This window comes from Argopecten irradians, chromosome 10 (assembly GCF_041381155.1).
Source record: "Argopecten irradians isolate NY chromosome 10, Ai_NY, whole genome shotgun sequence".
Taxonomy (NCBI): domain Eukaryota; kingdom Metazoa; phylum Mollusca; class Bivalvia; order Pectinida; family Pectinidae; genus Argopecten; species Argopecten irradians.
This window is the reverse complement of record NC_091143.1, coordinates 32,503,708-32,527,474: the sequence shown is the minus strand read 5'-3', so window position 1 is coordinate 32,527,474 and position 23,767 is coordinate 32,503,708. Positions and strand designations below refer to the sequence as shown.

The window sequence follows — 23,767 nt, the reverse complement described above, 5'->3', positions numbered from 1 at the left end:
CGTCCAAACCAACGTATCGTTAGTATGTTACGGTTTGAATCGCGAGGTTTGTTTATAAACAAAACATTTACAAATGAATACAGCTATGTTTCGCTTTTCTTTTTGATATATCCCAGCTCATACAGTAGTCAATCACCCTAACTGTAAGTGCTATGTAATACTAATAATGCAATGCATTTTTGCCTTTGGGTAGATTCGTAAAGCGTAAAGTACAAGCCAGGGTCCATGTTTCGTATAACTGTCCCTCAAGATAGTCTTCCAATGTCATTTAAAAATAACAGAACCGAGGAATATACTTTATTGTGTATAGCAAATGCATGTAGCTGCAATATTGCAACTCTCTTCTAGGCAGATAGCTGCTGTCTGCAGGCCGGGTACAGCGTATGTATATCCGCTCTAGTCGCTGTACATGCATTCTAGCATCACATGTATGAGATATTATCAGAGATTAAAATACTATTTAAATCACTGATATTATATCATCAAAACATACAGTTTATTTAAGTCACTAAAAGATCAAATCATGAACTTGGTTCATGACACCAATCTTCCATCAGTTGCAATATTGATTATAATCAAATATGCTTCAGATGTTTCCTTGTCAAACAAACTGTATTGATAAAAGACATGACTATTAGGACAGTGACTAGAGAGATGACAGCAATGCTTTTTCACTATCTGGGTCATTTCCAAATAATATCTGATAGGAAAATATAATGTTATGAGAACTATATCAACAGGTGATTTATCATAGGTAGGTGAAACAAAAAAACATCTCCAAAATGTATACTAGTTAGAGTGTAACGTAGTTCTCAAAATACAGATTAATAATACAAACCATTGGATTAAAGATGCTTCACCGCCGACAGAACATAAACAATACTCATCATTTGAACAATAACCTATGTTTAAAGATGCTCTACCGCCGACAGAGCATAATTGATATTCATTATTTGAACAATAATTAGTGTATTATCGTGTATACATAAGTCTAATTAACACAAAAAATAATGTAAAATGATTTATTTCGCCTTTGGTGCATGCGCAATCAGTACTTCATTCCATATAGGATATAGTGCCATGGAATTTTTTCGGGATGCAATTAATTATTTTTCATATTTTTAACATAAAGGGACAATTCACTGAGGCTAATTCTTTTACATAACCAAGAAGCAAAATATGGCATAAATGTATTGTTCTACATTTCTTATGAAACATATAACATAAAATGTCGACAAATTCCACGTCATTGTTTAGTATTTTAATTAATATCGTTGAAATATCAAATCGTTGATCAATACGATTAAGGAGGTACAATATGGACGCTGTACCCATACCCGAGCCAAAGTCACGCACGTTAAACAAATAAACTACATAACCACTGAGAAGGTGATAAAATGATTTTAGGCAAGACAATTCATCTAATAAGGTAAACGCACTACTGTCAGAGCGATTTGAGCAGTTCTAGACAAAAGTTGCATTACTCTACGAGCAAGGGACAGGGCTCGGCATACAAGAAGTTCAACCACAACGTGTAATGGCGGACAGCGAGCGAGTTTGAACATCTACACACATGTCTCAACCATGGGCTTTTCAGGCATATCACAGTAAAACCGACTGATCTAATTTCAATTAGAACTGGGTTTTTCCCGATATATGTACAAATTTTAATGTACTCTTAGACTGAATTGTCTCTTTGAAGTCAAATTAAAAGCTCAAACTTTTCAGTGGTTGTAACTGTGTAAAGTAAGTAACTTTTGTAACTTAAGAAAAATACTTAATCGTCAGCTCCTGTTTTTGACAGTGAAAAAATACCATTTTTCAGCGGCGGAGCATCTTTGAGCATGTATATGTGTCTAATTAACACAAAAATACATATTAAATAACATATTTTGCTTTTCGTGCATGCGTAATCAGTACTTCAATCCATATAAAGTATAGTACCGTGCATGTTTTCTGGAAGCAATAAATCATATTTTAAATATTTTTTTCTTGAAGTAAAATAAGACGCCCAAACTTCCCAATGAGGATAATGGAATAAAGCGGGTAAATTTTGTAGTTGAAGAAAAATATAAAATCATCTGTTACTGTTTTCGATAGAGAACAAAATACCATTCGTCAGCGGTGGTGGTGGAACATCTTTAACAGTGTTGCAAAGGCTTAGGAATATAAATACATTTACGATTTTGACAACACATGCCATTGGACACCTCGAAATCGATGTATTCTGGTCCTCCTATACATCAAACCATCACCACTGCATCCATACAGATTACATTGTCATCAACGTCACTGAAAGTACAGAAATCAATGGAAGCCGTGTGAGGTTAGTCCGTACAAGTCATAAAACCAAGGTGACAACTCCACGTACAAATCACATTGAAAAACACTTTCCCGAATGGCTTGCCATTTCGACATGAAATATTCACAATTTCAAACTACCAGTGTTTCCGTATTTAGAAAAATAGTGGGAAAACGATGATTAACATCGAGAATGGTGGGGCTGTAGGCTATAAAATGGCTGGTAAGGCTAGATGCTTGCCAGTTTGTCGGATTCGTCTTCCAATGTACGTTGTATTTGTCGGATTTCAATGTCTGTTATTATAGTATGTGTAGCATTGGTAATCGGCTAAGGATGTAAGAAGGATAAACACTGGACAGTGTGGTATTAGTGTAAATACGTAGTGGTGTAGAATTGTGTTTGATAGTTGAGGCTGTTGGATTACACTATATCAACTGTGATCAAAATGGAGTCGTGTCACCGAGTCGGACCTCAATCCCCAAAATATGGATCTAAACTCTTCACCATGGGGATGGAATACGGTATGGACTTCCATAAGTCAATTTAGAAATAGATATATTGCTTCAAACATTTCGTAACCAAGGAAGATATTTATATAAAATTGAAAGTTGTTTTACCAATGTTTGGTATCCATCGAACAGTAGTTATCAGATATCGAAGTTTTGTATTAAAAGTTTAAGGATTTAGAACCGTAGTTATAAAATGAATGTTCATACACTCAACTTTATAAATATTTTTTTCTTGAAGTAAAATAAGAACTTTTGCATTCCAGGTTAACATCTAGATGTTTCCTTTGATCTTGTTTCAGCTAGTTTTAATGTTTTTGTCTTTTACGCGTGTCATTTGTAACATCCTTTATCATGGTAGGAGGAATTGAAGTCGCTGAAACATAATCCACGCTTTCTGTACCAAAATAGAATTAGTGGGCTATTTGTATCGTAGTCTCTGAATATCACTTCAAAGGAACGACAGTTGCTTCCATTCCATACAAGATACAAGAAGTATTATTTAGTGACGTATACATACAATGGAATAGCATTAGCTCTGTAGAGCTATTTTTACGACAAACAATGGTATAAACATTTAATAACAAATGAAATTGTATTAATGTAGAAAAATAAGATATTAATAAAAATATCAAGTTTAAATCGTTAAAATATACCACAGCATGCAGTTACTAAACAGAGACATACATTATATAGTAGATGCATAATATGGGACATGTTAAGAAAAAAAAGCAAAACGCGATGCTATAAATAAAACTAAAAAAAAAGAAAGGTCTCGTATATACAAACAACACGAATATGTACAAATACAGATAAATATGAATCGTATCTGTCGGGTGTTCTAAATATCCGTTAATAATTGTCTTTATATTTTTTGTTGGACAACTACATGTGGAATGGAGGAAACAGTCCGTAATAAATGACGAATCAATAATGGAATGTAGTAATGCAGGGTGCATATTTCATTTATTACTATGTTGCGATATGTTAAGAACATAAAACACACACAGAGGACATTTACATCGATTTGCATCGCATACCAGTTTAAATTTAAGAAGATAGAGCTTCAAGTAGGAGCGTTTTAGTAATAATTTGGTAAGCTATCGTAACTCTAAAGCTGATGGTATCATTCTGCGAAAATTCACGTCAAACATACTACATACTCTGGTTGATTTGGATTTCTGTAATGATCTGTGTTCAATCTTTGGTCGATGTTCTGAAATGACAATAACTCGAATTATAGGTCACCAACATCAAACGTGCTTCCTACAAGTTTATTACTTACAAACACTCTAATTTATACTATTATGTTGCATGATGGATGTCGGAAGTAACATTAATCCTTAACATAGACGAACATATACAGTTAGACTTTACGCGATTCTTCAGCTCAACATCACAACCTTTTGCCTCCCCACTCAAGACTTTTCGTAGCATTACAAAACATAGCTCTTCTGGAAGATGCTGAATGATATCGATTTCTGCACTGCCCATTATCTACATTAAAAGTACATAGACTTAAGTTGAATGTCTGAAGCTGGAATCAATAATTACACTTTCAAACGGTATTTATCTAATTTCTGTTTGACACTTGACATATAGGAAGATAGTCCAAATTTTAGGAAGGTCTCAGATCATCTTATTTCATACAAAGAAGCTATACCAGAATTATCCAGCCTACCCTAGATCGGCTTTTTGACAATATTTAATCTATCGTAACCAATTTGATAATCGTTAAGAAGCTTGGAAATACATAGATAGAACACAGGTTGCCGGTAAGACCCTGGGGTATGCCTCTTGTTTCGGTGGTGTTTTTAACGCGTTGAAGAAAGTTTTGGTCACATGATTTGTGTTGGTGGTGTAATGGTGGCAGCTTTTGAACTTTTCTTAAAATGGGATTTAAAAAATGCCAATGGATATATAAAACAAACAATTATCAAAAAGTAAATTATCTATTTATGTTTTCACACTATTATTTCTATCTGTCAATTATTGTTAAGTTGATTGCCATGATTGTCCAAACGGCGACCAAGAGGTAAGCATTGGTCATCGGCAGTTTATGACAAACCTGGTGTGACAGAGAAAAGTATTAGACAATGTTTACATCATAAACTTATGGCGATCGGCGTCAATCTCCGGCAACATGCTTATGCAAGTCAGCAATATTTTAAAAAAAATTGTTCAAAACAATACAGAGCTATGTCCTATGTATATCGTCTGTCACATCACATCAAACATCGCACTACTCTATAGGAACCTAGATTGTCCTTAATTGTCATAATGCTAATACAGTAAAACTAGACACACCAATCACTTATTATAACTATAGGTATAATACATGTATTGTACTATAACTGGGAGATTTTATATTTCTTATTTTCTTTTCTGTAATCATAAGTAACGATAAATTAAGTCATTCAAATGCACGAAGAAATATATGTGATGCATTTGCAACAACACATAATTTATTCACTGTGTGTAGTTCATTTTGATAATTTATGTTATGTTAGGATGAAAGCAAATTTGAAGAAGTCTCTGTATGACTGTACCGATACAGTGTCACTGTACAAACCTGAAATACTAGACCACGACTTCACTTGTTGGACTACATTCCATTGCACTGTGACCGTGAATGTGATATTGGTAGTCGTTTTTGCACTGTTTTAACGCTTTATAAAATATAGATTTAAATGAAAATATACATGCAGAAATCACTTTACAATTATTGATAACACTGTAAAAATGTGAAATGAAATCGTGGACCAATACCTGGCTTTAATTTCTGACCCTATGTACTCATTTCACTGCCTTGTAGACGAAAATATAACGATGTTTGGCAGTACTGCTAAAATTCATTTTGAGCTTTGGTATGATATGATAATTGTTAAACTAAAACTTTTGCATTGTAAGCATTGTAATTCTAAAAATGTTGATATTTGAGAGGTACAGAAAAAACATTAAAAGCTCATCTTGATTCGCGAGTATGAAAATTACGGCACATATAACTTTAAAAGCTTGATGGGATCCCGTGTAATAAATACCTTGGCATATTGTTACATGCATATTGTTATGTCGCTAACCAGTGCAACTCAATAACCAATTTATCAGCTTTACAATGTATAAATGGTATCCACGTTTCGCAATGCAATCCCTATTTCTAATATTTATGGAAACATACAAATGCATTGTATGCAATGAATGATAAGCCCTGCCAAAGACGTTCATTCTGTTCACTATCAAATACACTATATTGATATTTGCATGTGAGTTGTCGGCGCATTTCAATCTACTAAATCAATCACACCAACTGTCGAATAGCACTATATATAGCTAGTTCACACGCCAGGAGATCGTAGACTCAAGGGGGATAACTCCATACTAAGCCGTATAGTCGGCAATGCAATTTATATCAGTTCTCATCTATAATTCATTTGTTTCGATTCAGGAAACGTTGTGGTTGTATTGAAATAGATTGCATGTCAATATCGTTGCTATAATACTGTGGTACAACCACTTGATGAAGATGATTGTAGATTGATTGCAAGCACAGATACAAAATGTATGTTAACTTAGTCGTTAGAAGGCAGGACGCTCAACCCACGGTTTAGGCCTTTCGTAGAGTTGCAGTAAATCGCTGATGAGAATGTACTGTAGCAGGAAATTCATTATCCGCTTAGACGCGACCTTTCTCCCTTCGACACCTTTCCGTATTGTACGGATATTAGCTGTATTACACCGCGGGTGGACGTCTAAATACGGATAAGTGACATACGGAGCCAACGCACGAGAAGATATATAGACCTGCGATAGATTGCGCGGTCCAGTAAACATGAGTTAGTGATAATTGTTTAGACCGTCTTCCCCTATACAGGATATGTATATATAATGCATACAGGTGAAACAGAATATGAACAGGGATAGATGTGAAAGAGGTGCCAGTGTAAACTCCCAGGTAGGGGACTCGTGATAATTGGTGCGGTGTAGGGGCTAGCTAGTTATATGAATGACTAACTGGGAATACCGGACAGTCTACATATAGGTAGGGATGACAGTTAACACAATGGCAATCAATTCACAGGTTGAGGAAGAGCTGAAGAAAAAACTCAAAGACAATGACTGTGGAATGTCGACAATGCTTCAAGCCGCGGCAAGTAAGCTAACCTAGAGTTAACTATTACTCTACTTGGTATAGATATATATATATATGTGTATGGTATACGTAGATGTAGTTTCTGTTACCAGGTAAAACCCTAGTGTATTGTAAAGTATAGTATACTATATACACTTTACCTAGTGAATTACCTCTACATCCGGTGCTAACTGCTGATTGTTATGGCATCAGGCGCTACGTTGAAGAATATGTTCGTAAATCATTGGCCAAAAGTGAAATGGTATTTTCAGTGATGATGTAATTTCAAAAAAAAATAATATATTTATTTAAGCATGCAGTCTATCAAAGTAAACAGTTGTGCATTGAGCCTAGTTGTTTACAAATGTAGCTTTAAGATTCTGTGTGTTTTTATTATAACAGTTAGAGATTAACAAAACTTTGGTAAAATCGTCAGGTCATTTTCCCTTAAGCTTGTGGTCTAAATAATCCGATACGACCACGACCATATTGTTTCTTGTGTTAAATCCCTGTAGTTTATCTGTAGTTAATCTCTATGTGAACACTCTATAACGAAGATTACTTTACACAATGTGTCTGGGGACATCTCTATATATAAACTATTTTGAGACTTAAGATTGTGTCCTAGTTATGCAACCGTTTTTCACGGACACAGCGCGCTGATCATGAGTGGTTGTGTTTAATGTTTCTTGTCACCCAATAGTTTGTTTGCTCAAGTGTAACAAACAAACAAACAATCTACACTTTTCTATTGCATGTACGCGTGAAGAATATTAATAGTTTTATAACTTGGTATAATTGTTTCAAAGTGAACATGGTTTAGAATCCGTGTAATATAAAACGTCTCTATTCCTTTCCAAGGTTACACATCCCCCTACGGTTACTTAGCTTAAGATTTGGAATAAAAACGATTCAAATTGTACGTAGATTATTTTATACAACTTAAAGTGGGTTATTTACACAAAAAGCCTCTTGCCTAGTAGTGCCATTTATAATATTTTGACATGGGACAAGGAAGTAATTCCAACCGTGTGGACAAAACAAAATTAATATTTTGACATAAACAGACAAATTACACACATACATACATGTATATATACATAAATAAAGTAGAAACATATGATCATCGCCTAAACATAATCATCATGAATTATATTTTTTTTTTAATTTTCATTAATTGGGATAACATGATTCCATGAAGTATGGCTTGTATCAGTTGTCATTCATAATTTTGGCAACAATTAACTTATAGTAAGACTCTAATACATGTATTACTTTTGGCAAATAATTATCTGTATAGCAAATCTCTAGTATTATTTTTGGCAATAATTATCTGTATATCAAGTCTTAATTATTGCGTTTGGCAATAATTATCTGTATAGCAAATCTCTAGTATCATTTTTGGCAATAATTATTTGTATATAAAGTCTTTAGTATTACTTTCGCAATAATTATCTGTATATCAAATCTCTAGTATTATTTTGGCAATAAATACCTTTATAACCAAATCTTTAGTACGTCCTACGTTTAGTAATACTATATATGTATAACAAGTGTCTTATGTAATACTGTTCTACAATGTTTAAATATTGAATGACTTTAAATCGTGTACATTTGTACACGGTAAACCTCTTGTATGGATATGTGATATTAGATAAATGAAAGAAACCTTTCAAATATCTAAAGACCAGAGTACAATTTGTATATACAATTTATACAGCGGTCTCGCGTGAAATGTCGGCAGTGATGCGACAAATAATTCTCGTTTTTATCATTTTAATGATTACATCTGGATATGTATACATGTACCACAGTACTAGCTTCACGCATGCCTAACCGGTCTACCGGTTTACCCTTCGCCCTTTGATCGAGTTTATAGCAAAGTGTCACCACAGAGATCTGAGAATTATAGAGCCATCAGAGTGCCTATGACCATTGTAGACGTTTTAGGGGTCTAGATCAACAATGGTAAAAATCAAATTCGGTGTAGTGCTTTACACCAGATGGGTGGAAAGCTTCCCGAGACAAATTATATACCTCACTTTATTTCTCATGCCTTATGCATGAGCGAGCCCTTCGCTAAAATCTCATGGGTTGATTGAAAATGAAAGTTGTTATGCACCTTCCCGGACACTTCGTTATTTACCTTTGGTGTTATCCACACACCAGAAATATTCAGTAAATGCATATTGCATGACAAAGTGGCACCATGAATTTGAGGACATTGTTTTGTCATGTTTGATGACACGGAGCAGATATCGTCTCAGTGACGGTACTTTGTATAGTTGTGTATGGTATACTGTGGTTGCCACTTCATTCCCTGATAGTTCCTTTCTTGTGTTGCTTTTAATCAGCTACTTTCCAGCATGGTGGCATCTACTTATTGATGTGCCATTCTTGATGATACGTCAATGTGGACGGAATATTGGTAAATAGAGTTGGTACTAACACAGCACCCTGTGGAACTCCTGACTTCGCTTCAACCAGAATGGTGATAAAGATTCCTTTTTCTATATGATGGCATTATTCGTGAAAAATGCTATGAAATGCTTTCTAGATATATGTTCCATGTAGATGTCCATTTCATATCCTGAACGTGTAACGTTTTTTTCGAAGACTGACGTTTACCTGAATGACTTGAAGCAAAAAACGCTGAAGTATTCAGAATAAACATGCAGATCCGTTGAATGGCAGGCTTCAGTACACGATCTAAGACATCAAACTACCTGACATATAATTCCATGATTCACTGTATCACTTCTGTCTGCTTACAAGTATGTTGTCTTGTAGTTCACCTACATTCCTGGAAGGATGGACATTGTCAGATAAAATCCTCTTTATTGTAAAAGGGTGATTTGAAGTTGATTGTTTAAAAAATGGGGCGCGAATGTTCTATATAACGGTGTTTGAATGAGTGTACACATTTTTACATAACTATGTCTGTAGGTTTCGATTCGTAATACAATAATATTTCCGAAGGTATAAAGCTGTTTATTGTTATATGTTATATATATATCACTGTTGTGATTGTTGGTTCCGCGTTAGAACAAGATGATTCCTGACGCTGATCTTTTCCAGATCGTTGTGTGTAATTAAATCGTACTGACCATGTCTACGTCTGTAATTTACCCCGCCATATTAGTGTAAATAATTAATGGTCCGGACTCGGTGAGCCCCTGATCCGGAGACTGAGTGTTATTAATGCACTCTAGTGTTTACCGTTATTTTAGACTATAAATAGAAACATGATCCTTTAGACCGAGAGTGGTCAAACACGCCAACCTTCCAATTCCTTCATCTATATCTCTTATAACACTGGTCACCGATAGTTGTCTATCATAAGATACATATATAAACACAACAATTTAGTAGTAGTACTTAAATTCTACCAGTACTACGTTTCCAGCACCACGTGGACGCTTTAGTGCTGGAATTCCCAGTCCAGACCATTGGCAGCGTCGTGCGTACTTCCAATTGTATGGGTTTCCATGGAAACCGATATTGGCTTTTTGAACTGATACAGGCGCCAGATATCAATCTTAGGCATGCTTACTGTTCGGCCTGAGGACCGTGTGTGTGCGCGCTTAAGTCATATTTACATTGATTCTATTTGATGTTAAACCCAATCAACATTTTTATTACGTTGTAAATTATCTATCAATCCCAAAGCTTTGTGTGCTGTTATGGTGCCGTGTGTTTGTTTCATTATGAGAACGCATTGAGCACTGCTGTCCTATGTGCGGGATATAAAGCCATGATAGGGAATCAGTCATTTCTATGATAGTGTTCATTATTTACATGGTCATGAACTCGATCGCATTTCCATTACGAATAGCGAGCATTTCGATCATACTTACATATATATAGTGCATGCAGTAGTGATGGCATTCGTTTGACGTAAAAGACATTCCTAACAAATCTTGGTTAATTTAGTTTTCAAGAACATAGTGTCTATGGCGGGTACGATGAGCGTTTGTGTGACCGGATAATTCGACTTTAGAAAAGTATGATACACATCAACCGTGTCTGATGCAAAAAGCGGCTGTCAAGTATGCCATTCAATGTGGCACAGGCCATACAGGAAGGCATTTAAATCATAAAACCTGCTACTATTTTATATTTTTAGGAATACTGATTATGAAACGAAGATAAGATTTTTATGAATAAATGTTCAACCAAAATTATTTAGGGCAAACCATGCAGATATTTGGAAGATATGCAGATACTTGACATGTACAATGTACATGTAGCAGTGTGTCAGTTGGAATGCCTCCATATATACAACATTAGCATGACATACTTTACCACCGCTATTTCAATGACCATACCAATAAGAACTCGATGTATATGCTTCAATTTGTAAAGTAGATTTCGGTCATGGAAACGTTCCTTGTATCTGATATAAACTCTAGTAAACATAATGATATGGTTACGTGTATATGGTGTCAAATATGTTCCCAACTCTATGCACGTGCTGGACTTAGCGACTTTTCGGCCGTGTCAAATACAGCAAAAATATATGAGGTAGATGTTTTCTGACAGTGATAGGTGCATTCCAGTTTCCTAGTTGCAGGATATACCATTATTCCCTCAGCTGTTTTATTTTTGGTGTGTGCATGTATTGATGATAGTTTTGTATTATACATTGTATCTATTTTACCTTAAATTTTCTTTTGCTCTTCAAAGAAGGGATAATGCGACTTTAAAGTAGAGGCTATTTGGTAATGTTCACATTAAAACATTTACAAATTCCTGTTTATTGGACATTACCGCGAAGTATACAATGTAATTTAACACAACACACTCGGCCTGACTATCGAGGTAAAGTGAGTACAGGGTTATAAACATTACACACTCGGTCTGACTATCGAGTTAGAGTGAGTACAGGGTTATAAACACTACCCACTCGGCCTGAATATCGAGGTAGAGTGAGTACAGGGTTATAAACACTACACACTCGGCCTGACTATCAAGGTAGAGTGAGTGAGTACAGGGTTATAAACACTACACACTCGGCCTGACTATCGAGGTAGAGTGAGTACAGGGTTATAAACACTACACACTCGGTCTGACTATCGAGGTAGAGTGAGTACAGGGTTATAAACACTACACACTCGGCCTGACTATCGAGGTAGAGTGAGTACAGGGTTATAAACACTACACACTCGGCCTGACTATCGAGGTAGAGTGAGTACAGGGTTATAAACACTACACACTCGGCCTGACTATCGAGGTAGAGTGAGTACAGGGTTATAAACACTACACACTCGGTCTTACTATCGAGGTAGAGTGAGTACAGGGTTATAAACACTACACACTCGGCCTGACTATCGAGGTAGAGTGAGTACAGGGTTATAAACACTACACACTCGGCCTGACTATCGAGGTAGAGTGAGTACAGGGTTATAAACACTACACACTCGGCCTGACTATCGAGTAGAGTGAGTACAGGGTTATAAACACTACACACTCGGCCTGACTATCGAGGTAGAGTGAGTACAGGGTTATAAACACTACACACTCGGCCTGACTATCGAGGTAGAGTGAGTACAGGGTTATAAACACTACACACTCGGCCTGACTATCGAGGTAGAGTGAGTACAGGGTTATAAACACTACACACTCGGCCTGACTATCGAGGTAGAGTGAGTACAGGGTTATAAAAACACTACACACTCGGCCTGACTATCGAGGTAGAGTGAGTACAGGGTTATAAACACTACACACTCGGCCTGACTATCGAGGTAGAGTGAGTACAGGGTTATAAACACTACACACTCGGCCTGACTATCGAGGTAGAGTGAGTACAGGGTTATAAACACTACACACTCGGCTGACTTTTATACAGGTAGAGTGAGTACAGGGTTATAAACACTACACACTCGGCCTTACTATCGAGGTAGAGTGAGTACAGGGTTATAAACACTACACACTCGGACTTACTATCGAGGTAGAGTGAGTACAGGGTTATAAACACTACACACCTACTATCAGGAAGTGAGTACAGGTTAAACTACACACTCGGCTGACTATCGAGGTAGAGTGAGTACAGGGTTATAAACACTACACACTCGGCCTGACTATCGAGGTAGAGTGAGTACAGGGTTATAAACACTACACACTCGGCCTGACTATCGAGGTAGAGTGAGTACAGGGTTATAAACACTACACACTCGGCCTGACTATCGAGGTAGAGTGAGTACAGGGTTATAAACACTACACACTCGGACTTACTATCGAGGTAGAGTGAGTACAGGGTTATAAACACAACACACTCGGACTTACTATCGAGGTAGAGTGAGTACAGGGTTATAAACACTACACACTCGGCCTGACTATCGAGGTAGAGTGAGTACAGGGTTATAAACACTACACACTCGGCCTGACTATCGAGGTAGAGTGAGTACAGGGTTATAAACACTACACACTCGGCCTGACTATCGAGGTAGAGTGAGTACAGGGTTATAAACACTACACACTCGGCTGACTATCGAGTAGAGTGAGTACAGGGTTATAAACACTACACACTCGGCCTACTATCGAGGTAGAGTGAGTACAGGGTTATAAACACTACTACACACTCGGCCTGACTATCGAGGTAGAGTGAGTACAGGGTTATAAACACTACACACTCGGCCTGACTATCGAGGTAGAGTGAGTACAGGGTTATAAACACTACACACTCGGCCTGACTATCGAGGTAGAGTGAGTACAGGGTTATAAACACTACACACTCGGCCTACTATCGAGGTAGAGTGAGTACAGGGTTATAAACACTACACACTCGGCCTGACTATCGAGGTAGAGTGAGTACAGGGTTATAAACACTACACACTCGGCCTGACTATCGAGGTAGAGTGAGTACAGGGTTATAAACACTACACACTCGGTAGAGTGAGTACAGGGTTATAAACACTACACACTCGGCCTGACTATCGAGGTAGAGTGAGTACAGGGTTATAAACACTACACACTCGGCCTGACTATCGAGGTAGAGTGAGTACAGGGTTATAAACACTACACACTCGGCCTGACTATCGAGGTAGAGTGAGTACAGGGTTATAAACACTACACACTCGGCCTGACTATCGAGGTAGAGTGAGTACAGGGTTATAAACACTACACACTCGGCCTTACTATCGAGGTAGAGTGAGTACAGGGTTATAAACACTACACACTCGGCCTGACTATCGAGGTAGAGTGAGTACAGGGGTTATAAACACTACACACTCGGCCTGACTATCGAGGTAGAGTGAGTACAGGGTTATAAACACTACACACTCGGCCTGACTATCGAGGTAGAGTGAGTACAGGGTTATAAACACTACACACTCGGCCTGACTATCGAGGTAGAGTGAGTACAGGGTTATAAACACTACACACTCGGTCTGACTATCGAGGTAGAGTGAGTACAGGGTTATAAACACTACACACTCGGTCTGACTATCGAGGTAGAGTGAGTACAGGGTTATAAACACTACACACTCGGCCTGACTATCGAGGTAGAGTGAGTACAGGGTTATAAACACTACACACTCGGCCTGACTATCGAGGTAGAGTGAGTACAGGGTTATAAACACTACACACTCGGCCTGACTATCGAGGTAGAGTGAGTACAGGGTTATAAACACTACACACTCGGCCTGACTATCGAGGTAGAGTGAGTACAGGGTTATAAACACTACACACTCGGCCTGACTATCGAGGTAGAGTGAGTACAGGGTTATAAACACTACACACTCGGCCTGACTATCGAGGTAGAGTGAGTACAGGGTTATAAACACTACACACTCGGCCTGACTATCGAGGTAGAGTGAGTACAGGGTTATAAACACTACACACTCGGCCTGACTATCGAGGTAGAGTGAGTACAGGGTTATAAACACTACACACTCGGTCTGACTATCGAGGTAGAGTGAGTACAGGGTTATAAACACTACACACTCGGTCTGACTATCAAGGTAGAGTGAGTACAGGGTTATAAACACTACACACTCGGTCTGGCTGTCGAGGTAGAGTGAGTTCAGGGGATGGTTCAGGATGAGGGACCAGGAACAAGGAACCTATATACGGAAACCAAAAAGCATAACCAAGAAATAGTTTCAAATGAAAACAACAAAATTCTTGCTGTATCAAGTTTTGTTTTCGTTTAAACTAGATTTATGTTTTTTTAGAGTTTTAAATGAAAACTAATGTTAAAACGAGATTGTAATAACGAAATCCAATCTGTTATATCGATACAAAATCTTGTTACCTTATAGCCGGTTATATTAGCAGGATCGATATTGTCGTGATTTCGCGGGATATCGCTGTGGTCGCCAAAATCTTATCCGCAAATATAGGAGAAATTAATTATCTACAATATTAAAACCGCTGAAATTAAATTTTCGTACTTTTAGTCATCGAAATGTTGGTGATTTTAGTTATGCGATAAGAATGTTCTAACTTTGGTCGATAAGGCTCGCAAAAAAATGCTTTTATTTGATTCATTTCATCTCATATTTCATTATCCTATCCAGTATTTATAAAACTTCTCTTTTGTCTTTGAAAGGGCCAAGATTTATTTGTCATGTCATCCATCACCTCCTCATTCCACATATTAAAATCAAAGGTATAATTTGTTGATATTCTACTATATGTAAACACATAGGATGAATGTTAACAAACTTCCCCCACCGTTTGGTCCATAAAAACATTATGAGCTCTTTGGAATATGATATAATTCCATGCTTTGAATACAAGTGTCCATTTAAACGCTTGATCGATACTATTGCCGGTGACTGTCGGGATCATATTCCAAGACTTCAAATTTCGCCCCGTCTCCGTCATACTGTGCATGTAGCGTCCGTTAATCTGCTGTAATTGTCGATGGTGTTGGAACAGTTACGATGTGACCACTGCTGACGACCATGCTTGTCCTGCATGGCTCACCACTTCACAGCTCGTTCGTATCTGTGTACCAATGTGTTCTGTAATTGGTGGATGTCTCTTTATCTTCTTGTGCATGGAAATGTGGTCCAACGATTGTGAATTCTTACATTCAAGTAAGTAAACTACTAAGTTATGGACACTTCTAAGAATCCATTTGATTTCATGCATTCTCCGGAAGCAAACCCGCTTAGTTTGCTGTAAAACACAGGAAACGTTTGAGACAATGCTCTGGAAACTGGAAGGTTAAGTGTTGGCTTGTCAGTGCTAATGCATTAAAACTAGGATTTAGAGCATTGTGTTAGAGCTTAAAAGCTTGTATGACAGCTTTGGCAATTATTTTCTGGAAACTGTAGACTATTCTGTCTTCGCCGTCTAATGAATGTACGATTTTTATAGGATTTGAATAAACTACACTGCATATTTTGATGGGAATAACTGTATGTTAATGGTATATCAACGCCCCAAGAGTAGATGTGTATATTGGGTAAAAAATGATGGCAGAACGATCAGTTAGAATGTAATATCGGTTACCTTGTATTACTCCGGCTTGAAGCCTATTTCCGTCACATGTTTCAAGGAAATATTTATAGTCTACATATAAAAGGAACAATCCTAGTGTCATTTGAGTACTGTTAGACATTTTTAGGTGGAGTCGCGCCAACATCTGAATGTTTGATGCGTCACTAATTCTGACTTATGTTGTACAATCTTTAGAGAGTTAATGAAATCGTTCATAAGCAACGGTCTTTAATATAATTCATCTTATTCCTCATCTCTGTAACTTCTGATATTAAACAGAAAACTATCCATTAACGGCTGGAGTTAGAGAACCAATAGGTTTTTTTTTTCTTGAACTCGATTTCTACAAATATTTTATCGCTACAGAAATTTTTTTCCATTATATCAGAACTGTTTTATCTTAATGCATAACTAAATAAAGGATACCATGCTTACCTATTCTCTGATATTACAAAGCCGTTGCCATGGTTTCACGTCTTCATCGTCTGACCTTTCCAACTTTTCTGACACGTGCATGCTTCAGAAAGGTGTCATTGTCTGTATATCATTACGGGAGAACTACGAAGAGATATTAGTAACGATACAATGTGTTTTGGTGTCAGACGAATTATAGGCATGCCGATAAGATATAATTCAAGGACAAATTGATGACTCCCGACTTGTCATTCTCTAACACATCCTGTCCACGGGAATCTGAGTATTAATTACAGTTGGTATGGATCCGGCCAGAATGTCCATGGACCAGTTTTGTAGGAGTATATATGGTGTATTACTTTTGAAGAGTGAAACGCTTTCCACCTAGCTTTCGCGGCTGTAACCATATTTCTAGTTGGTCTTCATGAAAACGGTTACTACGTTATACCGTTGAATAATAATCAATTTAACAATCAATAATTATCCATTCAAATTATCCCACATAACTATACAAAGTGCCGTCACTAAGACGATAGCAACAAAAGTGACAAACTTTTTTCTCAATCGGGTTCTGGAAACTGGTGGTGACGCTTTTGCATGAACTATAGATAATCGTATCAGTCTTTTCTACCAGGAAATAAAAGTTGTTACGCCTTTTTAAAGACACCTTGCTGCTTTTACTATTTTTGGCGAAACCCACATTCTATAAATTGTGTGATTGTTTGATAACATTATCGTCCTTCTAACAGCCATCATCATTTAAGGACGGCCTCCCTCCTTCGATGTGTTGTGTATGTGAAGTGTGTGGTGCATGCTTTGGGAGACTGCGTTATATTCGAGACGTGTCTTGTATGAGATGAGCTCTTACCTCTTTATTGTGCTATATCACTGAAACATGCAGCCGAAGACACCAACCAAGCAAACCCTATCCGATCACATTATAATAACAGCTGGCAAACCAGTCGTCACACTCCCTTTTAGCTGAGCGTTAAAAAAGAACGGAAACTACCAGTTTTATAGACTATGGTATGGGGGACAGCAGGTACAATTCTAAAGACCTACCTGCAGGGAAGCCACATGATAGACATATCGGGAAATTACATAATAGATGCAAATGTTCCACAATGCCAATTAAGGACAATTGTGTTCCAATGGTAGTAAGTGATTTTGTAAACACCGACAGGAAATATGATTTTTCGTCTCTGGGAAGCTTTTCCCTCTTATGAAATTACATACCATGTAGGGTATGATTTTTACTGAGGTTTGATCTAGAACCATAAAACGTGTCTTAAATATGGTTTATGGACAAAGTGTTGGTCCATTCAAGTCTGTAGCTATTTACAATGTATCGTATCCTTGTTTTTTCAACACACTCCCTGTACATTGTATTTTTTCATGGAAGCATTTTTAAAGTGAGGCATCGGCACACTTATTTCATGTAAAAGCAATCTGGTAAATTGTCAGCTCTGAAATGGGTGCAATACTTAGCTGAACATAATTCAAGCGACATAGGTGATGCAAAGAGAGCTTAAGCTAAATAAGGCAACTTATTTTTAGAAAGAATAAATGTCCATGTGTATCGTATTGATGTAATTTCCCAATGACTTCTCTATATCATTAGACAGAATTTTGATTTACTTGTTCTGTATTTAGTAAGGTCGTTTTCTTGAATAACCTGTGGCGACTTAGTAAATAGTCAAGTTATGCCTATTTCATGGCAAGTGCCTATGTTATATGGTGACAGTCGTTACTCGTAGATGTGTTCATTGTGATACTGATGAGGAATTCTACTAAAATCTTGTACATATCTTTCCTTTTAACATAAACAATTACTTTAAATGCATTTGCCTACATATGTGTATAATTTACATAAAAGAAACGGTTGTAGAAAAGCTTTTTAGTGCACTAAAACCAGCGATGTATTATTGAACATTTGCCAACAGAAAAATCGAGCCCTTCTGAATACAGAGCCATCAGAGTTTATGCCTACCTAAAATTTAATTTGTTTGGTATTTTTATTTCAAGTCTTATAAGTGAGTTATTAACATAAAATAAATTGCTGAAACATTAAAGATGCTACACCGCCGACAGAGCAAAAATGATGTTTATTATTAGAACAATAATTGGTGTTTAATCGTATACATCTAATCAACACAAAACATAATATAAAATGATTTATTTTGCATTTAGTGCATGCGCAATTAGTAATTCATTCCATATAGGATATAGTACGTCTAGTGCCACGGAATTTTTTCGGGATGCAATCAATTTTTTTTTCATATTTTTAACTTGAAGTAAAATAAAAAGCTCAAATTTTTCAATGGTGGTAATGGTGTAAAGTAAGTAACTTTTGTAATTGAAGAAAAATACTAAATCGTCTGGTCCAGTTTTTGAAAGTGAAAAAATTTAATCATTTGTCAGCAGTGGAGCATCTTTAATGATTTTACTTTCCCAATTCTAGTCCATAGTAAGTTATATTGTTAAGTGACAGAGAGATACTTATATAACAAACACCTTAACAGTGGGTTATGGTTATTTTTTAACGACGGCAAAACGACCTCCGAAAGTGGATTTTAAATTTATTCACCGCAACAATTTCACAATGGATTTGTCTATATTTAAAAAAGCCTAAATATATTTCCAGGGGTGAATCAGTTAATAAAGGAAACTAATAAAGACCGGTAGGATCTAGCTCTTCGTTACAGAGTATGCCATACTGACACGACAAATGAAACCAAGATTCGGAGCTAGTGAGTGGAACCTATGTACAATGTAATCATAACATTACGAATACACGAGAAGTAGACAACGTCTTGTTAGGCTTATACACCATCGACACCAAGTCATCACTGACTCGTTTCAGACGACCTAAACAGCTGGATGACACAGTATTCTTCACAGAAATAGAAATTGATTTACTATATACTTATTTAAGATAATCAAGTTTGGCATAAAATGTCTGATTCAGTGCGTGAAGAGCATAAGTTTGCACATCACCAAATTAATCTGCCTCATTAGAAAGGCATTTCGTTTGATTCATACCACAAATGTTCAATACTGAAATGCTAAAACTGATGTAAATAAACTACACAATGGGCGTACATAACGTCTACTGTACCATACAGATTGTCCTTAAGCGCTTGGCGTGTCTATCGATTCGGCATCTGGTGTTTATCAAATTCTGTGTTTACTTTCATACGTTGTACAGTCCCCACATGTGGGACCATGTGGGGATACAGTAGATAACTGTGTTATATCATGCAATCCCCAAGATGGCGCTGGCTATAGTTTAACACTCTTTATAACCATTATCATTTCGAAATATATAGCGTAGGAAAGATTGACCGTTGGTCAGTTCAACATTTTGTTATCTCGACGCTAAAATATGCCTATCCTTCTTATCAACATATAAAAGAGTATTTTTCTCTCATACATCGGCGTGTATTTTACTTGTTATACCTGAAATATGTATTTTGAAATCTGCAGCGATACCATTAACGCAAACCTTGATGCTTGTCCTGTTTCTGGTAAAACCAGTATATTTCTAGAAATAAGGATTAAATACCAAGGAAATGATATTTAGCTGTCGAGATTTAAAATTGTTATGCAACCTAGCTAATATAAAAGTGAAATATGTTATTGAAATTGGGCTCATTTTCCAGTATGAGCGCATCGAGAGACCATTTTTTATGAATATGGTTAAAGTTGTATTTCCCAACACTGAAAAAATGACCCATAGTAGAAGGTTGTCATCTGATACGCTCTATGTAAAAAGCGGATTTTCGGGTGGGAAAATCTCTACTTATAGTGGCAAATTGCACATGATGCAATTTGCGGTCATCTGTGACAACTTTTTCGTAATAAGACCATTTATATGTTATATGTAAAGCCTATGTATTCAGAAAAATATTTTGATATTCATTTTTGGATTTTGAAAATGGTCTAAAAATATAATTGTTTGTCAAATTCGCTTCCACTCATTGAACAATTCGACTTATAAAACTTCGACTTATAGATGGGATGATAACTGGTATCATAAAGTAGACAACAATAAAAATAAGATACGATATGTTCTATACGTCAAGAGTTTCCTCTCATTGAAGCTCGACTCATTCAATAAGTACATAATATGGCAGCGTTTTGAAATATATATTAAACAATACAAATGTTACAAACATTACGTTTTTTGTATCTATAGTGACCAAGGGTGAGATTAACTTCCACAATGCTGCCAAAGAAAATGATTTACCAGCTATTGAAAAACTACTCACAGACCGGGTCGACATCAACTGTAAAAATAATGTAAGTCATAATACCAAGGTTTAGTCTGCCTTACAAATATGTGTTGAGCACCTGATTCATACCAAAGATCACACATCACCTTTATATAAAGAAATACTGAATATTTTGCTAATGATAAGTAATGTTTCAATTTTATTTCCATTCCTGTAATATTTCAATTTTATTTCCATTCCTGTTGCTATGAACACATTGACATTAATCCTGTGTCGAATTTATAGAGTTATTTTAATACCTCAGTGTCACCTCGATTGTTTCCACAGCTCGATAGAACAGCACTTCATTGGGCTGCTGCCAACGGCAATACTGCTATAATAGAGAAATTAATCGAGGGAGGCGCGGATTTGGAGGCCAAGGATAAGGTATGTCACGTGACACATTCATAGTGGAACTTACTTAAGCGCTACTTAAATACAACGTCTTTCGTAGAAAACAACCATTTTTAACATGTAACAGTATAAAGTTAATGTTCTTTTGTCTAAAATGGTCGGTTGGATGGTGTTAGTGAGCATTTTGATGCAGTGCGGCCTTTGTTGTGAATTTACTGAACGGTTTTACTTTTTCACATCGTGATCACCTTGTACAATGTATTTAAAAAAACACGTAGACGTTTGAAACTCCTTATTAAAGATGTCAAGGCTATAATGATCTTTGCTATGTTGAGCACAAATCACACAGGGTCAATGAATACGGTATTGATACATCGGCCATTAAACATACAATGTGGACGTATGATCGTCTTATGTCTCTAAGTATTGTGCATCAGGTCATCAACAGGATAATAAGTAATATAAATGGTGACGTCAGCTGATTCACCTAAAGTATCCATTCCTTCGATCTATAGTTTTACTTGTGTCATGCTATGCCTATCATCTAATCACGCGTTAACAATGGATCTGAGCTGACAAAAAGTTGTAGGAAAGTCCTAGGTAATCTCCGTACCTTGTTACCATGTCAACCATGGTAATGTTTGTGAAATTCCCTTTATGTTTCAGTATGGAATGCGACCCGTGTTATGGGCCGCCTGGTTTGGTCATTTAGATGCCCTCAAACTACTCATTAATTCTGGTGCTACAGCGAAATGTTCTAACAAGGTGGGTTCTGTTAATTAACTTATTTCCGCAGAGACTGTATTTCGCATTTATTAATGCCTGACGACGTTTTCATGCCTGATGACGTTTTCATGCTTGACAACGATTTCATACGTGACGACGTTTTCTTGCCTGACGACGTTTTCTTGCCTGACGACGTTTTTTTGCCTGGCGACGTTTTCTTGCCTGACGACGCTTTCATGCCTGACGACGTTTTCTTGCCTGACGACGTTTCTTGCCCGACGACGTTTTCATGCCTGACGACGTTTTTCTTGCCTGGCGACGTTTTCATGCCTGACGACATTTTCATACCTGACGACGTTTCATGGCGAGTTATAATCATGATTCATAATCGGCTGCAAAATACGATTTAATCGCACAAAGAAATCAGTTTATTTATAGTTATTCGTTTGCAATGAACCATTTGCCGATTAAGTAAACGGAATTAATACAAGTTATATATTTTTCATGAGTCTAACGTGTAGTTCGGAAATTGAAACTGTTCTTAAAATCAATAAAGTAAAATGAAACTGATTTTACGTTAACAAAATGATCATTACTTAGCATATACGAGTTAAAATCGATTTTCCAAGTTAATCGAATAACTATGCTTTAGCAGTCTGTTTTTATGGATATGCTAAAACTAAGGATAAATTGTTTTTGTACAAGGTTCAGTTTGGGTCGTATTACACCTTAGTGGACAGTAACGTAACGGTGATATGGTTTTGTTTATTTTATCTTTATTTATCTGTTTTCAATGTATTATCCGAAGTTATTTTGTGTAATATTTGTGTTTCAGCAAGGAATGAGTATACTCCACTGTGCCTCTCAAAATAACAATGTGAATGTTATAAACTTTGTGTTGGAATCGCTAGAGAACATAAACGTCAATGAAATGGAAAAGGTAGTACGTATCAAACCAATGTCATTGACGGTAACGTATAAAATGATCCTGGAAATAAATGCATGGTTCTTTAATTTCTGTACCATTGTACACTGGTATCATCAGGTGACCCGGGTATGATGACAGGATATTAACAAAATAAACCCCAACAGATCGATCTCCGTACTTTCTTATTAGTATTATTATATTTTGTCTTTCTCCTTAATCCAAGTGTGGACGATAGTTTCACTAAAATAATAACATTTCATTTTGGTAAAATTCCACATTTTTCCTCCCGACTAGAATTACCGAGATCTGGCATAACATGTACCTTCGAAGTCCTTTGAAATAATTTCATTCTCTCGAATGCGTTATTCCTCTAAGGCACCCTAACGGGCGCTGTTCTATTTATCTGCCACCCAGATTGCATTTATATCTCCAATAAATGCAATCTAACAATCCTTTAATTGTTGATTGTTTCAAACGTATTGAATAACTCTATAACCAAAGTACTATTCAGTTAAGAAAGACTGAATTGATTTTTGTCATGTATGTCATTAATTTGATATAGAATACGACAACAATTCTTACAACACTTACATTTTGTGTAACTCAGGGAATCCAATTATGATAATCTCGTTGGAAGTTTAGATAAAGTTTTTGAAATTTTGTTTCAAAGAACATTTATGTTAA

The 23,767-nt window shown here is 36.6% G+C and overlaps 1 protein-coding gene across 2 annotated transcripts in view; it reads left to right on the top strand.

Moving 5' to 3' along the window:
- Positions 1 to 23,767, top strand: part of LOC138333673 (ankyrin repeat and death domain-containing protein 1A-like) — a 62,252-nt gene that overhangs the window by 28,829 nt on the left and 9,656 nt on the right. Inside the window, exons 2-6 of one of the 2 annotated variants that reach the window (XM_069282201.1) lie at positions 6,887 to 6,959; positions 21,000 to 21,103; positions 21,364 to 21,462; positions 22,096 to 22,194; positions 22,991 to 23,098. In XM_069282201.1, the coding sequence (XP_069138302.1) occupies positions 6,887 to 6,959; positions 21,000 to 21,103; positions 21,364 to 21,462; positions 22,096 to 22,194; positions 22,991 to 23,098 (483 nt within the window). The remainder of the gene's footprint in view (positions 1 to 6,886; positions 6,960 to 20,999; positions 21,104 to 21,363; positions 21,463 to 22,095; positions 22,195 to 22,990; positions 23,099 to 23,767) is intronic. The other variant, XM_069282202.1, reaches the window with a different exon arrangement.